This window comes from Manacus vitellinus, unplaced genomic scaffold (genome assembly GCF_001715985.3).
Source record: "Manacus vitellinus isolate BGI_N305 unplaced genomic scaffold, ASM171598v3 scaffold_15_pilon, whole genome shotgun sequence".
Classification (NCBI taxonomy): Eukaryota; Metazoa; Chordata; class Aves; order Passeriformes; family Pipridae; genus Manacus; species Manacus vitellinus.
In genome coordinates, this window is record NW_021939122.1 from 16,094,557 (window position 1) to 16,112,075 (window position 17,519).

At 42.0% G+C, this 17,519-nt stretch overlaps 1 protein-coding gene across 10 annotated transcripts in view; it reads left to right on the forward strand.

Annotated features, from left to right (window-relative positions):
- TCF7L2 (transcription factor 7 like 2) overlaps positions 1-17,519 on the forward strand; it is a 41,504-nt gene that overhangs the window by 2,643 nt on the left and 21,342 nt on the right. For 5 of the 10 annotated variants that reach the window (XM_018069327.2, XM_018069328.2, XM_018069319.2 and 2 more), the window contains exons 2-4: positions 10,953-11,085; positions 13,213-13,315; positions 16,083-16,169. In XM_018069327.2, coding sequence (XP_017924816.1) covers positions 10,953-11,085; positions 13,213-13,315; positions 16,083-16,169 — 323 coding nt within the window. Of the gene's footprint in view, positions 1-739; positions 1,287-1,820; positions 1,971-10,952; positions 11,086-13,212; positions 13,316-16,082; positions 16,170-17,519 lie in introns of those variants that run through there. The other 5 variants (XM_018069320.2, XM_018069322.2, XM_025894792.2 and 2 more) reach the window with 4 other exon arrangements.

Sequence of the window (17,519 nt, forward strand, 5' to 3'; positions counted from 1 at the left end):
CTTCAGTGCCTCATCTGCAGCAGCGTCCGTCCCACATGGAGATTGCTCTCCCTGCGTGCAGCGTCCAGCAGTATTAACAAACTCGCTTAGAAAGTGCGGAGGGGAAGAAGGCACTGTTTCCTAATTATTGTCCGTTAAAGCACCCTTTTTGGCTTTGCCCCTGTTACAGAGTAACTACTTTGCAACTTTAGGGGAAAAGGATAAAAATGAGATGAGAGGCTGACTCTTTGCAAACTCAGACGCTGCAGTTTGCCTGCAATATCTGGCTCAGACATAGGAAGCGGGGCATCTCGCAATGGTCGTAGGCAAGAGCAAGGTGCAGGACAGAAGCTTTACCCTTGCTCAGTTCAGCAATGCTCTCAGGTACCCCTTTTTATTCTCATTTAGGAGTAGCTTGGGAAAATTCAATAGCCAGGGTACCGTAATGTTATCTATCTTGAAGCTGCTCTTGCATCCCTTTTGCAGTAGGGTCAGTGTTTTACAGAAATATTAAATACTAAAGGAAAAGGGAGGAGGGGGAGAGACCAAAGCTAATGGTAAAGGTCTGCCAAATGTCACCTCAGTGTTACAATGACAAGAAAATACACTTTCCTTACAGCTCTCTCCCTAAGAAATTTGTTTTGAGGGATTTGACAATCTTGCAGATAAAGTGACTGCTTGCTACACTTAACTGATCATGCTCCCTCACGGCCGGCCGGCGTTTCCTCGCTGCACTTAGTAATACCTGCGCAACCTGGGTTGTAGTACATTGGCATTGATTTCCAAAGTAACTGCTTTTTAGCTGTTGTGAGCAGACATACCTGCGTGGGGGGGTGAAAGTCTTTTCCCCGCTCCCTGAAAGGATGATGGTAAAGTGCTATATTGCAAAAGACAGGAGGCTTCTCTAAATTTTGATAACTGCAGCCGACAATTTAGAAATAAGACACTTCTCACAGCCAACATGACAATGGATTTTGAGCACTCAGAAAACACCAGGCCAAAAAACTGGAGACATCTTGATCTTTTAAGACAGCTTTTCCAGTACTTTAAATGAAGGGGGGGAGCAGGGAAAGAAAAAGAGAGAGAAAAGCTGCAAGGAAAATAATACAAAGCCAGCACAATTGGCATCTAGACAGTAAAGAAAAAAAGTTTTTGAGGTTAACAGAAGGAAAGACAAAGCTGTTATGTACCCGAGGGATGCAATTTTAGTGGGAATGGAAGATTTGAGTGGTAAAGGAGGAGCGCTTGCCTCTGGGTTCTCTCTCTTCCAGCAGTTCGGCTGCTGGCATCTCAATTTGAATTGCTGGGTGAGTAGCACTTTCTGTGTGCACGCTTTCCGTCTTGACCACTGAACTTCTGATGTGACTTCTCTCCCTCTTCTCCTCTCTCCCTCTCCTTTTCTTTCCTCCTGCGTGGAATCACAAAAAAAATGGGGAGGGGGGGAGTGTGAGAAATCAAGCAAGCATCTCCAGCTGTGACCTTTGTTAGCAACGTTGTTTTTATTTATTTATTTTATGGTAATCGTCTTTTTTAGTGGGGGGAAGTGCGACTTTTCGATGCCGCTTTAATTTGACGGCAGAGGCGAGGAGCGAGCGCCGGTCTGTCGCGACACAATGGTGCAGCGGGACAGAGTTGTTGCACTCCTCCTCCGTGCCCTTCCCTCCACCTGGTTTTGGGGTTTGGTCGGCAGGGGGGAAAGAATTTTTTTTCTCATGCACCCAGGGTGGGATCGGGGTGTGTTGGGGAGGCGGTGTTTCAGAGCCCGGTGTGCAGCAGGTTTCGGGGGCTGATTTCTGGATGCTGAACAATGGTTACCAGCGAGGGAAAAGTGTGTGCGCGTGTAGAGCTGTGTTACATCCGCAGTCAGACAGTCACACAGTGACCATGACATCACTAGCTTTTCTTTTCTTTTTTTCCTTTGGGGCGGAGGGGGCCACTTCAAAGCTTTCTTCAGTTCAGTACGATATTTCCTTAACTCTGAAACCATGAAGGTAAAAATGTTTGGGTTTTGGGTTTTTTTTTCTTAAAAGAAGTTGGTTTGTGGCAGGGCACATATGTTACAGTTAAGGGGGTTTGGAGATGGAATGGTTTAACTCTTGTCATAACACAAAATGAGATTTCTTTTTTTAGTTATTAAAAGTAGTATATAGTATTTTTTATTGGGTGCTTTTGATCCTGTGTTTGGTTGGCACTCAGTTAAATTTTCTGAATTCTTCAGAAAGATCAGCTGTAACGTGAAAGATGAAAATTTTAGGGACACTGCATAAAAATGATTTCACCCAGTGTTAGAGGAATATGAAAAATAAGACTGAATGTTGATAAATATGAGATAACATGTGTTTTAATACAGTGGTTCTGTGTTCGATATCAGAAGTCCATGAGACTTTTTTTTCCTCCTATTATTATATGTTACAGAAAGTTGAGCTACCCCTCAGCCAGGTTCTGTATATTACCCATAGTTATACACAGAAAATAGAAATGTATTGAAGAATTCTACAAAGCATCACATTTTCACTGATGGTTTTGTGGGAGTCTTGAGTTTTCTGCTGTTTTCTAAGCCTGCCAGGCTTGTTGACAGAGGCACTTGATTCAGGAGGAGGATTTCTATCACTTCAGTACTCTGTGGTACCTTTGCCTGAGTAGCTTAGTCGATTTATTTACCTTTTCTTGTATAAAACAAGGGATAAAATTCTGTAGAATTCACCTAAAATGGATTAATCTAAAAGGACAGTTATTTAGATGTTTCTTCTTTCACTGCATGTTGTTGCATATTCAGGTTTTATACGGCTGGTGATGAGATCTCACAAGAGTTTTACCTTTCGAGGAATTTTTTTTACTGGGACATGGGGTGAAAGGCCTGACAGTACTGTGTAAATGTGCCTGTTACTTTTATTCCAAAATGCTTGAAAGGTGTTTCAGTTCTGATGTGCATTTGATGTGACGTTTTTAGGGAAACTTTGTTGAATTTATTGAATAAGAATTAATTGATCTGGACTTACTTAATTTCGTTGCTCGGTTGTTTTGTGCAGCATGTAATGTTTTTTTAGCACATTAAAAAATGAAAAGATTTTTTAGAGCTTTGTTATTTTCTAAGTGATTTATTATACATTTGCTACATATGTTGCATATCGGTATTGAGCACAGTCCGCTATAATTTGCGAATATTGTGTTTTAAAAACCTGTACTGAAAACTTGGCGTCATATCTTAAGGCATGTATATGCATATTAGTTTTTTAATAATGCTGTTATTACTGAAATTACCAAATACAAGAAGGTATAGGCATACGTGCTAATTTTTTTTCATATCTCCCCATTTTTTAACAGCCTCACATTCAAGTTCTTGCTGTAGACAGAAATCACAGATACCCTAATAAAAATCAGGAGCTATTTCTCCTACAGCGTATGTCTGTCTAGTGCTGAAATAAGTGATTTACAAGCAAGAGTTAAAACTGTTTATAATCTGGCATTTCAAAGAATGCTAGGCAGCAAGTAAAATTGCATGGCTAGGTATTCACACAAAACATGTAACAAATAAGGTCTATCTGGGCAATTGTGGACACTGTTTTGCTTATATTCACTTTGCTTCTCATCTTCTCTTAATTTTTGTGCTTGCATTGTTGCTCTGTGTCTCTCCCCTTTCTACCCCCTTTGTGTTCAGGACCCTTTCCCAAAGACCCGCTATGGTTTCACCAGTCTCTTTGCTCAGTGCTTGTGTATCCAGCACATCTTGTACTGGTACTGCTTAACCAAAAGGTGTTTTTCAGTTTTAGTCTAATATATGCCAAGTCTTTCTGCTTTTTTGCCTTGTTAGACATGAACGAAGGCTTGCCTGCTCTGCAGAGATAATATCTGTCTAGTAATTAAAATTAACTAAAGCATGCAAAGAAAGCACTGAGTATTTGTCATGTTGGGGAAGAAACTGTGCCTCTCCTTTTATAATGCAATAAATCTGGGCACCTCAATGCCTGAAACTTGAAGGGTCTGAGCACTGCGCTGTCCTCCTGGTATGGGAACATCCACCTGTTGATCAAATAATCTCTAATTTTGAGACTTGAGTGTAAGGCTTGGCTGGATACATGCAGGCCACAGTTCTGGGCTGTAGATGAGGTAACTGGTGTCCAAATTCATATGCCAAGGGTCAGGCAGAGCAGATGAGCAGAGTGCTTTCTCTTTATTAATAAAGCCTTAAGAGAATAAGTGAGGTAAAATCTAACTGTCATAAATTGATTCCAGGTGTTGCTGAAGGATCTCAAAATACACAGTTGTGTAGCAGGTGCTTGTCTGGATCTGACCTTAGAGTAACAACACATTGTGCAGGAGCGCAGCACTTAACTTGCATTTAAAACTCCAAGTTTCTTTTTTTTTTTTTTTACTTAAACACAGAAAACCCACCTCAAATACCATAGCACTAAAATTACAGTCCACAACAACTTTGAAAGCAAAGCGTGAGCACACTTAATAATGTTTTACTGCTAGTGTGTTTTATCCTTCTGCATCAGAACTAACAGGCGGTAATTAGATAGCTAAACCCCAGTCCTTTCCCTTGTACACTAGAGGATTTGGCGTATGCTAATTGTCACCAGATCATTTCACATAATTGCCTTTTGGCGAAATTAAGTGGAAATTTCCTGAACATCTTAAATCCTGACTTCCCCACCCCCTCCCCTCAGTACCTTCGCTCCCTGACAGGAAGGATGCTGAAAATGTCAAGCACGGTGGCTTAGTTCTCCAGCATGCAGGGGACACTTCATCAGAATTAAAGGGGGGGGAGGGCAGCAGGAAGAAAATGATTCTTTTCTTGAATGAATTGCTGGACACTTAAAGCCAGGAAGCTGATTTCGTTGTTTTGTCTGAGAGATTGCTAATAGACCACGGGGTTTTATTGGCAAGCCGGCAGTTCTTGCAGGAGCAGGTAGGCACTCACTGGCCTGGAAGTGGTCAAGGAGGGAGGGGGAAGAAACAGAAGGTTGCAAAAGTGTGTGTGTTCTGCCCCATCTCCCCTTTTTTTATTTATTTATTAAGGATAGGGTAGTGGGGGTGTTTTGTTTTTTTTTTTTAAAGCTCTGTCTAGGGAGAGTATTGTCCCAGCACATGGTTGTCTGTGCTCCTGTAATCGTTGTGTGAAAGAGGAAAATGAGCCTTTTTTTAGCAGGGCAAGTTGTGGTTATCAATGGAGGCCTTGTCTCCTGCTACAATGGGTAGTTAGCTTAGGGCAGGACCTTAGGCAGGCATCAACTACATTAAACTGAGAAAGGGCTCAGGCCACTGTATCAACCATAATGGAGCAAGGGGAAGTAGTTTTCAGGAGAGAATGCTTAGTCAGGTGTGAGAACATCCTTAAAAAAGCTGTGACTCCACTAGCTAAACAGGGCTGGGTAAAATTGAATCTTCAATTTTTTTTCGGGAAATGCTTCATCACTGGCATTGTAATTTTATGCACAGGAAGGGGATGAGTTCTGAGTTTCATACAACTGGTGGGTTTGGTTGGTTTTAGCTTTTCACTTAACCTGAATGGTTTGCAGTTTCCTTGTTGGAGTTTGGGGTGCCACCCAGAGCGGCTGCTGATGTGGGTGTTCCCCAGGACCAGAGTGGTCTTATTGATGCTCTGCTTATTGATGCTCTGCTTTGGGTGTTGGCAATCCTGGCTGGAAGCAGAAGAATATTCCAATATTTGCAGCAATATTTTGGGATTTGCCTTTACTTTAAACTTAATTTTCTGATTTGTGTCCAGGGGTTGAGAGTGAGGGTGGTGTAAGGGTGTCATTCCAAGGTAGAATCAGGGAGAGATCAACCTTTAGAAAAAAAGAGACTCCCCTTTTATGAGCATCTTTGGAGCTGCAGAGCAGCTCAGGAGCATCTGTTAGCATTTCACTGGCCACAGTCAGCATAACTGCAATAGCACCATCTGGAAAATGCAGAGAAACAATTTATAAACCTATTTTTTTAATGTGAACTGGTATTGAATGGTGCTCTTTGCTAAGCCCAGGGAGCAACTCCAGGAGAGCCTGCTAATTCAAGACCACTGTCGACCTTCTACATCCACCCTGGAGGAGGGGAAAAGGCTGACAAACCCTCTTCTGTGCTGCTTTTGTTTTATTGTATTAGGCTCATAAAAGCACTTTCAGGGCCCATCTTTCTTCAGCAGAAAAGGAAAGCAATGGGGAAACAGGGAAGAGGAGGACATGGCAAAAAGACAGGCGGAGCTCTAGCTCCATTTGTTTTCAGTGTCTCTTGATTAATAGGTTTTAAGGTGGATGGTGAACTCTCATTCCTCTGGTAGTGGAGGAAGGGGAGGGGACTCTGGGGGTCTGGGGCACAAATACTTGATCAGTCCCTCCCGTGCCATGTTCCTGGCTGTGGGTGGCAGAGAGTGCCTGCTGGACTGCAGCACATCCCTACCTCCCAAGCAGGACTGCAAGCTTTGAGTACATTTAAAAGGTCACCCAGGTCGGGGAAAGGGGTCTCTCCCTGGCTGCAACCATGGGAGTTGTGCTGGCGGTCACCAGAGTTTCAGGCTGGGCTGGGACAGGAGCATCCCCCCTGTCCTGCCCTTGGCTGCTCGGCCGGGGACGTGTTGGAGCAGAGTCAGGCTGAGGGCTTTGACCGCTGCGGTGCTGCAATGGCATGATGGCTTGTTTTCAGCCTGGGTGGCTTTTTTTTCCAGACCTGCTTTTACTAAACCTGTGCTATCCCAGTGAGGACAAACCCTCTGGTGTCTCTGGCATGTTTTTTCTGACTTTGAGTTGATACCGTGATTTTATTACCAAAGCCAAACAAGGTATGAATTTGCAAACAGAAATTGCAGTAGCAAACTCTTCCTGTTTAAAGGTTGGTTTCTCTTTGTGTGCTAAACAATACAATGTTTCATCTTGTGCAAGTCTTATGATGCTTTCAGAGACTTAGGAACTATTGATTTATACAGCATGTATTAACTTCTTCAATAAATGGGGAGTATTCATCAGTGGGGTGTATTAAATTGGGCTGTATACGCATAGAAGTATCTTTCATCCTGTTAATGAAATGTCCTTACCATGCAACAAAGACTAATACACAGCAATTTATACACACAATCCCCTGCAGTTTAAATTTGAAGTTAGATGTTGGGTTTTTTTTTGTTACCTAAAGGCACCTATCAGAATTTAGGCTAAATGGATCTCAGTATTCCTCTGAAACATTTATCAGTCCAAAATTTGTTGTGGTTTTCGTGTGGGGTTTTTTTCATTCTAGAGCTCCATTATTGTTTAAAGTTATCTGTATTTAAGCACTCCCAGAAGCATTTCAAATTCATACAGAGAGATTTAGTAGTAGAGCTCCTATGGGGACAATTTCCTCTGGTTTGCTTTAGGCAGCAGTTATCAAGAAAAGCAAGCTTCTCTTGTTTTTTTGCAATTCTTTACCATGCCCTCTAACCCAGCGTATAAGACCTCAGCTTTCAATGGAGAGGGGTGATTTATCAGCAGATGACTTGGTACTATGTAGATGCTGGGATTTCTGTCTAGAAATCTCCATTCGTTCCTGTCCTGTTACCACATGCCCTGATGCTAATCTGTTCCTACCAGTGCAACTCCCCTGTCTGTGCCTGACATAGCCATAAATGGAGTTCTTCAACTTGCCAGATAAATTCCTGCTTCTCACAATGGCTTTTAGCTTAAAACTGCCCTTGATAAAGTACTCACAAATGTATATTGGAGAAGGACCTTTTGCAGGAGCATGTCTAAGGTCATCTAATAGGTGTCTCCTATTGATGGCTTCTGTGGTTTACCTTTCACTGCCAGTGGATGGGGTTAGGACCACACTTGTTACTCAGGCAGAGCTCCCATTGACTTCAAAGGAAGATGCATGTGCAGGATTAATCCTGCTCTTCCCCAGCTTGTCCTTTCTTTTTCTCTTTCCCAAGGAAGCTAAGTTAACTTCAGGAATGGTATTTTTAAAGAGCAGCTTATTTAGCATATTGTGCATGATTAGCTTGGCTTGCAAATTGTGTGTGCTGTTTTGAGGGGAGTTATGGTCCTTTTTCCCCAGTGTGTGATAAACAGTGCAAAATGTAATGGAAACCTGGCCCTGGGTAGTGATGCAGATGCAGACTGATTCTCAGGGAAGTGGATCACACTCCTCTGTCCCAGAGAGCATATTTTTGAGCATGTATATGACAGTTTCCACCTTTCCCCCAGTACATTTTCCCCACACCTCTGCCCCAGCATCATCAGAATGCAAAAAAGTATCCTACACTTGCATCCAGTACCTTTATGAGTTTTCTGTTTGAGTGCAGGGCAGTCACCCGAATAAAAATGACTTACCTGGGGAAAAGTTTGCAGGCTTAAGGTTCAAACTCTTACTTGTTGATCTTTCTTTATTCTTCTGTTTGCTTTTTATTTTTCTCTGAAACATGTTAAGTAAAATACATCATAATGTAGCACCTGTTCTATTTTGTGGAGATATTGCGGGCAGCCTTGGTGTATCAAAGCAGTGAGTGGTAGTTTCCCACAGTTTACGTGTAACCACCTATGGTATATCTGGCTTTGGTGATAGAGGCATGTCAGACCAGCTTTCCTCTTATGTGTTGTTTCTTGTTTTTTGGCTTAAGTCTGACTCTCTAATGTTATTCTATCACTTACATATTTTTTTAACTAACCAGTTCCAGTTTCTATGAAAATAAGCTCTCTGTGGAAGACATCCCTTAACGTCTGCTAGGGTCTGAGTGAGGTTTATTTGCAATGATGTGAAGAGTTGGGAGAGTACAAAACTACAGCATGTATTAACTTCTTCAATAAGTGGGGCCACACTGTGGGTCACCTAGCAGCATGAGTTCACACAATTCTTGGCCAGAAAAAATACCTCTTATTGGAAGTGATAATTTTTGTGAACCTGATCAACTGGTCATTTGGCTTGTAATGTCATGTGTTGTTGAGTAGATGCTTGCCTCTTTGTGTGGTGTGTAATACAGTTTGTCACATGAAGCCTGTGCCAAAGCTTTCAGTTACTTTTGGAGTGCTTAGGTGTTGGTTCACTTCAAAGAAAACAGATATTGGAGTAGAGCGTCTCCTTTGGCTTTTTTAACTTTGAGAGCTAAATCATCATAATTTCTCTGATGTGAAACCACTATGGATCTGTGCGGCCAGAAATTGTCCTTGGCTGTTCAACTGGCAGAAGATCTGACCTACAACCCCACCAACACAACGTGCTGTAATGTGTAGCATTGGCTGTCGTGACCATGCTCTGTCCTGCGTGGTGGCCGCTTGATATGGGAATCCCATGTGCCACGTGTGCAGTGTTGAAGGGGAATCACCTCTTGTAAGGGCTGCAAAAAGAGATGAACATGGTGAAGGACACGGTAAAAGCTGTGGGAAGCACAAGCACTGCTCTTGGCTTGCTTCTTTTGGATGCACACTTTTTTCTGCAGGCTATCAAAGGAGTGAGCTCAATAACTGCATAGGGCAGGGGCTGGGGCTGGGGGAGCCTCATGTTGTGGGGCAGGCTGCAAGAGCCAAAGGTGCTTCACTTGACCAAAGCATGATGGAGGGACTTCTTGTTTATTCAGGGACAACAGATATTTCTTTTCCTCCTTGCTCTCAGTTTGTCTTCCCTCTTCCTTCCCCCCCAGTCTTGAAACTCATTCCCAGAGAATAACCGAATTATTTTTGAAATGCTTTTAAGGTGTGCTCAGAGCGTTGGAAGTGAGATCAGATAATACCTTCTCTAAAGCAGCACAGGGAGGATGTATGTTTGGGGGTGCTGGGGGATCAAGCAGTGGGTTTGGAGCCATCCTTGAGCAGGAGAGAGAGCAGGAGAGTGCTGGCAGACCCTGAACAGCAGCGGCGCTATCGTGGCCACCGTGCTATCACTGCTTTATTTTAATGTGATTCCTTTTACTTGATGTTAATGCAAGTTGTTCCTTACTTAAAGTAATAAAAGGAAATGAAGACACATTCTAAAATGAAACCTGACTCTAATCCATTCATCATCTAATACCAGCCTCTTTATCTTTGCTGGTACCTAATCTGGTTAAATGTCCCTGTTGTAGGATTTTAGTGAAAATCCTCTATGGGGAATAGGGTTTTTTGCAATTGGATTACTTGCAGTAAATGGTCCAGTGGTTCGCTTGTTTCAGCTTAATTTTTTCTTTGTGATCTTGTAAGGGTAAGTTACAGTTCAGCCTGCCTTTTCATTTCATTCATTCACTCCTTTTTTTTTTTTTTAAATTGTTGTTAAGAAAAAGATCTTTTTTCCCCAAAGCTAGCAATGTGACGGGGAAAACCTCCTGATATCTGCGTGATTATTCCCCCCACAAGAGTGTTAATTTCAATGTCTTTATCTGGGGGTTTTTGCCATTATTTATATAGCTGAATATTTTAGCAGCCTAATTAATCGGTATCCAGTTTCCATTTATTAGCGCTCTCTGATGAATTGATAATTAATCAGCTCTTCTAAAATATATATATAAAATATGCAGGTGATCACTTGTCAGCTTAATGCTTGCTGATGAAGGGAATACTCCAGCACTACAAAGGCTTTTTATCTGGAGTATTTGCAATGAGCAGTAAAATGCAGAACTGAAAGTGAGGACAGGAAGGGGAGAGGAAAAGACCTACAGGTCAGTGAGCATTTGGGTCTTGTGCTAATTAAATGGGGGACTCTCTCAGGCCCTCACTGAGGAGTCTGCCTGCATCTTGGAGGTGAAGCACAAGATTATATAATAAAAAGGAAAAATTTTAAAGAATTGCTGTTGCTCTGTACAGGAGCTCGACAGGTCAAAAAGATTAAAGAACCTCAACAACAGGAAAAGTGTGTGAGGAGGTTTTAAGCAAGAGGGTGGGAAAACTGCAAGGGTATCACCAAGAAGGGACCTGGAAAAGTCTGAGGATCGTGTTGAAATTGTGGCTACTCAGATTTCTATATATCATGCCTTGTGCTGCAGTGGGAAGGAATAGCCATCGCTGCTCTAATGCCTTCGACCTTTTTTTTTCTCTTGACAGTCTAACAAAGTGCCAGTTGTGCAGCACCCACACCATGTACACCCTCTTACGCCGCTTATCACATACAGCAATGAGCACTTCACACCAGGAAACCCTCCTCCACACTTACCAGCTGACGTAGATCCCAAAACAGGTAGGTGGGAAATAGTTTGGGGGGCTTTTTGAGAGGGAGTGGGTGGATCTTTCAATTTTGCGTATTAGAGGAGAGGAGTGCAGGAGATGGATTTCCCATACTGGAACACCAAAGGGGGCATGTAAAATGTCAGACCCAGACAAAATAGTTTCTTTTTAAGCCAATTAGGCTTCAGAAGGAAACCTACTGGGTGAATTTTCATAAAGCTTCTGCAGGGTGACACCAGAGTTGCATGTGTGGGGTCGTTTGCAGATGTGTTTCTTTGCAAGAATGATACCCCACCTAGTAGTTCGATCTACCAAGTGCTTGGTTTGCATGCACGACCCCGAGAATTAAACATGTACGTTCTGTGATCTGCACTTACAGAATTGCAGCTGGAATTCTAAAGGTGGTGGGTCATGACCGGTTTCAAAATGAATCTCTTTTAATTCCCCAAATCCCATTGTTTCTGTGTCAGGAGTTCAGCCATTTTTCTTCTATAATGTTGAATTTTCATCCACTGTAACTACTTAGCTCCAGCTTTACGCTTGCAACTCTTTTCCCCAATGTAAGTCTACCCAACTCTAAGTTCAGCCTGAAGGGCAGTCTGCTTGAATATAGAGCACCACGTAAAACCCTGACTAGATTTATTGGTGTTACAGAGTAGAATTTACATGTTATTCTAACTTTTTAAGAGTCCTTGTTTAACCTGAGGTCTCAAAGAAGTCAAACAGTGTCAATCTTCTTTCTTCAAGCTGCATTGAGTTCCTAGTGACAGTGGTTTTGGTTTTGTTAATCCAAATCCCATCTAGTTAATTGGAAAGTTCATCAGAAACAGAATTCATGTTAAACGAGTCACTCTGTGTCAGCTCTAACTTATGCAGATAATTTATTTAAACTACAGCCTTTGAATGACGCTGTGCATTAGCTGGTTTTCACTCCCTACGCTTTCACTGGGGCCCCCTTTTAATTGTGCCTTAATGCTATAACTTCACGTGGCTTGAAAGGAATCCATCTCACCATCCCTGGGTATTGCAAGTGAATGGCATAGTCAACCTCTCATTTAAATAATGGTAGTACAGGGAATAGCTTTTAAATGGTTATCGTAAAACATATGATTAACGTCTGTAGACTGTTTACTTTTCTTCTGTGAACATTCTTTCAAGTGTGCAAATAGCTCACTGGATGGTTAAAGCCCAGTTAATCTGTTTGGGTTTTGTAATGGAGAAAAAGCGATGTCTGCATGAAAATGTCACACAAGGAGATTTAATTTAGAGATTAAAAGCTTCCCAAGTGACTTAAAAAAATAGGTTTTAGCCATGAATACAGTACCTCTTCCTTTTAATGCTCTCTGTTTTAATTTTGCTTCTGCTGTGTAATTGTGCTCTGGCTTGTTAATTGAAAGACCCAGTCTTGTAACCCTTACTCCTCTGAGTAATTCCTACTTGCTCTTAAGGTAAGGAGCATTAATATTTAAGGCTTGTGTCTGGAGCTGGTTTCTGCTTTCCAAGTAGGAACTGCACCAGATTCAGAGAGGATAGGTGGGCTCTCTGTCCTCCCCTGCACACCTTCAACATCTACCCCTGGTTATACCAAGCATTTCCAGGGGCTTTCACCTCCACTCCTAGGTTTCGGGAAAGGTTTCCTAAGTTTGCTCAAAAGCAAACATCATTTGCAATTTTAGTGACTTCTAAACTGATTTTGGAGATTACTTTGGAATAATGCCATGTTATTGAGTACCCAGTCAGTATTTGGTCTCTTGGCTGACTTTGAGACTAAAATAACCATGAAGTTGTTACAGGACCCATCTTTCTGTTGAGCATGTAAGACAGTATCTAGTACGGCATCACACCAAAATTATAACTGAGATTTCTAAATTCTAAATAACAAAATAACTATCTCTGATTGGAGAGGTGACTGAGAGAGCGAATAATATCATTTTTTTGGTTGAATATCATTTAAGAAAATGCCAGGAGGCTCACTTTATAAAATAAGAGTGTGAAACAGCCTTTGGAAACCCAAAGTGAAGGCACAAGTATTGTAATAAAAATAAATTGATAGAAATTTAGAAACAAATGTGTTTTTTCTTTATATTTTAGTTATTTCCACGTCTCTGTACTGATGCTGCTTTATGTTCCTCTTCTGTAGGAATTCCAAGGCCTCCACATCCTCCAGATATATCTCCTTATTATCCATTATCACCGGGCACTGTAGGACAAATCCCCCATCCGCTAGGATGGTTAGTACCACAGTAAGGAGTTCCATTTTTTTCATTTCCTTTTTCTTTTTCTGATGTGTAAAATTTGTGTAAAAATATGTGTGTGTGTGTGTGTGCGTGTGCGCGCATTGAGTTTTGCCGAGCTTGTTTGCCAACTGCCACTTCACTGAGTGTTATGAATTTACCCACTTCATGAAGGTTAATTAAAACTTACGCCAGGTCATGTGGTCTTAAACAGACATGAGAAATTGGACACAGCTTTGCATGTCATCCCAACTGGCTGATGGCTTGTGAAGCATGAATTTTTAAACTCTTCTGAAGAAATGTCCTTTCCTTGTTATTGCCCTTATGCTGCGCCACGTGGGTTTTTTTCAGATTTGATTTTCTGAGGACTCAGGGTGGTTCTCACGGACCCTTTTTTTTTACCAGGGCCATATTCACTACAAATGTGCAGTTTTAAATTTCATTTGCCTTCTCTGTTGAAAGTACTTTCAATTTTCTTGTGAAACAGTAGAGCTTTGCATCGGCCAGTGAACAGGATTCCTAGTCGAGATGTGGCTGGGCAGCTGGCAGTTGGCATCTGAGGAATGGAATTTTCTTGCAAACAAGAAAGAGGAATTAGTTTACTTTAAAACTGGCCAAGAAAAAAGCTGTGGAAAGTTAGCTTGAAGTTTTGTTTTCTTTTCAGTTCCTCATATCCCACTTGCAGAGCCTTGTTGGATATGAGACTCCCTCCAGTAACTGGGTCCTTATTTTCTTTTTTTTCTTATGTTGCCCTCTCTTCAATGGGTTTATAATACATTTAAGCACTGCCTAAGCCTTTTGTGTAGTATATTTGATTTAAATACTTATAAAATCCATTTGTATTTCTGGATACAAAAGTTTGCTGCATTATAAATCAAGACTGTTACCCTCTTTTTCTCACAAATTGGGATGATTGTATTTCTTCCAGAAATGAATTGCCCAAAGCTCAGAATAGTTTGCTCCTGCTTGAGGTTGTTTGGCCAGCTGTGCTAAAATACCTCTCCACAAGTTTACCCTCCTTGAGGAATTGGAGTTGACATCCCATAGGAGAGCAGGGGGTCCCCACATACTTCCTGGCAGGTTTTGGGCAGGGAGAGCTGGTGGCATCAGAGGCTTTTGGGGCCTTTCTCAAGCACAGAAGTGTTGATGCAGGAGAGCTGGAGCTCAGACGTTGGCCACAGCAGCCCACTTCTGGCCATTTTGTGGGCTGCCTTTCCTTATGGGGTGGTCATGCAGCTTGCTTGGGTAGAGGCTCTTCCAAGAGTGAGGCATCAGCTTTCAGCAGTCCATCAGCTCTCTGCAGAAGGCTTCTTCTCCAGAAGAGCTCATCATGAGCAGAAGAAAAACCCAGAGCATTTCTCCCTGAAATCTGAAATTCCTCCCCATTTGTGGTGACTTACTTTACATGTAGGACACCTTGAACATTGGTAGAGTGCATATCAGCTCCTTTTCTTTTTCTTGCTTGCTTGCAGGGCCTAGCTGCAGTACAGCCATCTCATGCTCCTCTGTTACAGCTGCTTAGCTCAAGTTTGCACAGTAACAGCCTCAGCATTTAAAACAAACATACTCAGCTAGTGCCAAAAGTCAGGAACATGAAAGACATGAGAGCGCAGGGAAGAAACTCCTCACTGTCATTGACCTGTGCCTCATTGCTCATCTGTGTCTCAGACCTTACATCTGTATGTGTGCAGACATGGGTTTGTCCTCCTTGAGCCTCATGCCATGGCTCCAAAGCACATAAATGTTTCCTCATGTGGCCAGTGTCACCAGCCAAGTGCTAATGGCCACATCTGTCACTGGAAGACTCTCATCATCACTGCTGGTTTAAACAGGTCAATACCCATAGTGTGCTTCCTACAAACAGCTCTTACAGCTTCTCGAAGTGGTTTTTTTTTGAGGGGTGATACCATGACATTCACTTTTGGTCTAGGAGAGTAGCATGGCCAACTTCACAGAAGTAACCCAAGGTTTTCATTTCCCCTCTCATTGCTACTTGTGCTTCACCATCAAGTTCCCAACCCATCTATCCTCAGCTGGCCTGCATGTTTCTGGCATAGAACCCTCCCCAAAAGTATCTTGCCCAGTCAGATGATATATTTGAAGGACAGATGAAACGAGCAAGCCAGCACAGACAAACCTCCATCAGAAAAAGTTGTGTGTCTTTCATGAGGATGCTGTTTTGCATGTTGCTGTATTTTTTAATTATTGTAATGAGGTGTGATTGTCTATTGGTTACCCACAATACTTCTTGGGGACTCTCCCCCGGTAACTCTTGTCAACACTTGTTAATCTGACAAAAGGCTACAAATTAAGCTCTGTTAATTTAATGTTTTCTCACCGAGATCTAAATACCGAAAGAGGCCCAAAGCGCAACTGAAGTCCTTTGATTCACTGTACTTTATTTTGGTATAAATTTACATTCATTATTGTTTTCCTTTGGATGTGTAGCCCTCAATTAGTGTGATGGCTCCATTAAAGCAAGCGAGACTTCGCCTTTAATTATTACAACAAAACACCTAGTTTCAGCTTGGGGAGAGGGTCTCTATTGACATAAGCAGAGGTTATAAAATTTAATTAGCCATTCCTATCAGATTTATGGCATTCAAATTGTTCTGTGTTTCTTTCCTTTGATCCTTGCTGTACAATCCCCAAGATTTTTGTTCTGATCAAATGAGAATAAAGCTTACTGTGCAGAGAGAAGTTTTTTGTTGTGTGGTTTTTTTTTTAAACCCTTTTTTTCTTTCTCTCATTCTCTCTTTCCCTTCTCTTTTGCCAGGCAAGGTCAGCCAGTGTACCCAATCACGACAGGGGGTTTCCGCCACCCTTACCCAACAGCTCTGACCGTCAATGCTTCCATGTCAAGGTGAGTTTAAATACTGAGGTCCTAAACCCAGAGCAAATGTAACTCCTCCTACTCTCTCCGGAGTGCATTTCATCTAGGCAACATAATTCTGAAAGCGCTTTGGTGGGGTGGAGGAGGAGAAGGGAGAGGGGTACCTTCCCATATGAGGAGAAGGTGGTGTCCTAATGTTGTCACTGGGCTTCAAGGATTTGTTTTTGAGGGAGAGGTGGAGGTGCAAGAAGTCATCTTTAAAAGCCAAACTAAATGAAAGAGCTGGGAGAATGTAATGTTAAAAAAGCAAGGAGAAGTCAAGCTACCTTTTGCTTTCTCAGTGACTACCAACCAGAGCAGCGCTCTGTGTGCGAGAGGGAGGTCTCGGGAGGGAAGAGGACTGCTCTTCAAGCAGAGTTGGGAGGAAGGTTATTGCGCTGTGTTTTCCCCTACCAAAGCTCCAAACACTGATAGTCGACATAAAAGGGCCTGCTTGACCCTCTAAAGCTTTAGAAGTATATATTTCTCCCCCTCCCTACCTCCAATTAATTCCATCTAATTTTCCAGGGGCTGCTAGTTTTATTTACAAACTGGTTGGCAGCACTATGTTTAAGTAATCACTAATTGCTCCTAATGATAGTTTTATTTTCTGTTCATCTGATTTTCAGTCTGGTTAATTAAATCGGTGGAAGTTTAGACTTTCTTGATGGGCTGAAAAAGCTAATCCATTTTGATGATGGCACATAATTAAATTAGCATGCATTACATAGCGAGGTTCCACATCTCTTCCCTGCTCTGTCCCTTCCTCTTCATCTCTGCAGTTTAATATGTGAAGGTTGGTGTATAGATGATTTAAGGAGGAAAAGATTAGTGAGGGCTGGGGGGAAGCACAGCTCATTGAGAAATGGAAACCTGTACCTAAGCTCATGAGTGAATGGGTAGGGAAATAGTGTGTTGTGGGCTTTAGATAAGTAAACGAAAAGCAAAAAATTAAAATTTGTCCATGTTGGTCCAGCAAATAGAGAGACAACTGGAAAATCAACTTTAAAAAGAAATTTAGTGGACCCAGCCCTGTGGAGAAAAAATACTGGGTTGGGGAGAGAACTGCAAATTTAAACAATGATTCCCTCCCTCTGTTTAATCTTCTTAAATATCTAAAAATACTTGCAGGCATGGTGTGAGGCAAAGTAGAGCTTGATTTAGTTTAATTATTATTACAGAGGCTAGTCATTTGAGGAAGGGGGGAGATGTGGAAGGGGGGGCTATATTCCCAAGATAGACTTTATGAAAGGTATCTAGTTAAAAAGAGTACACAGCAAATTAAATACATTATTGTGGTAATGGGACGACAGAAGTAGAGGTCTATTATACTTATGGCAG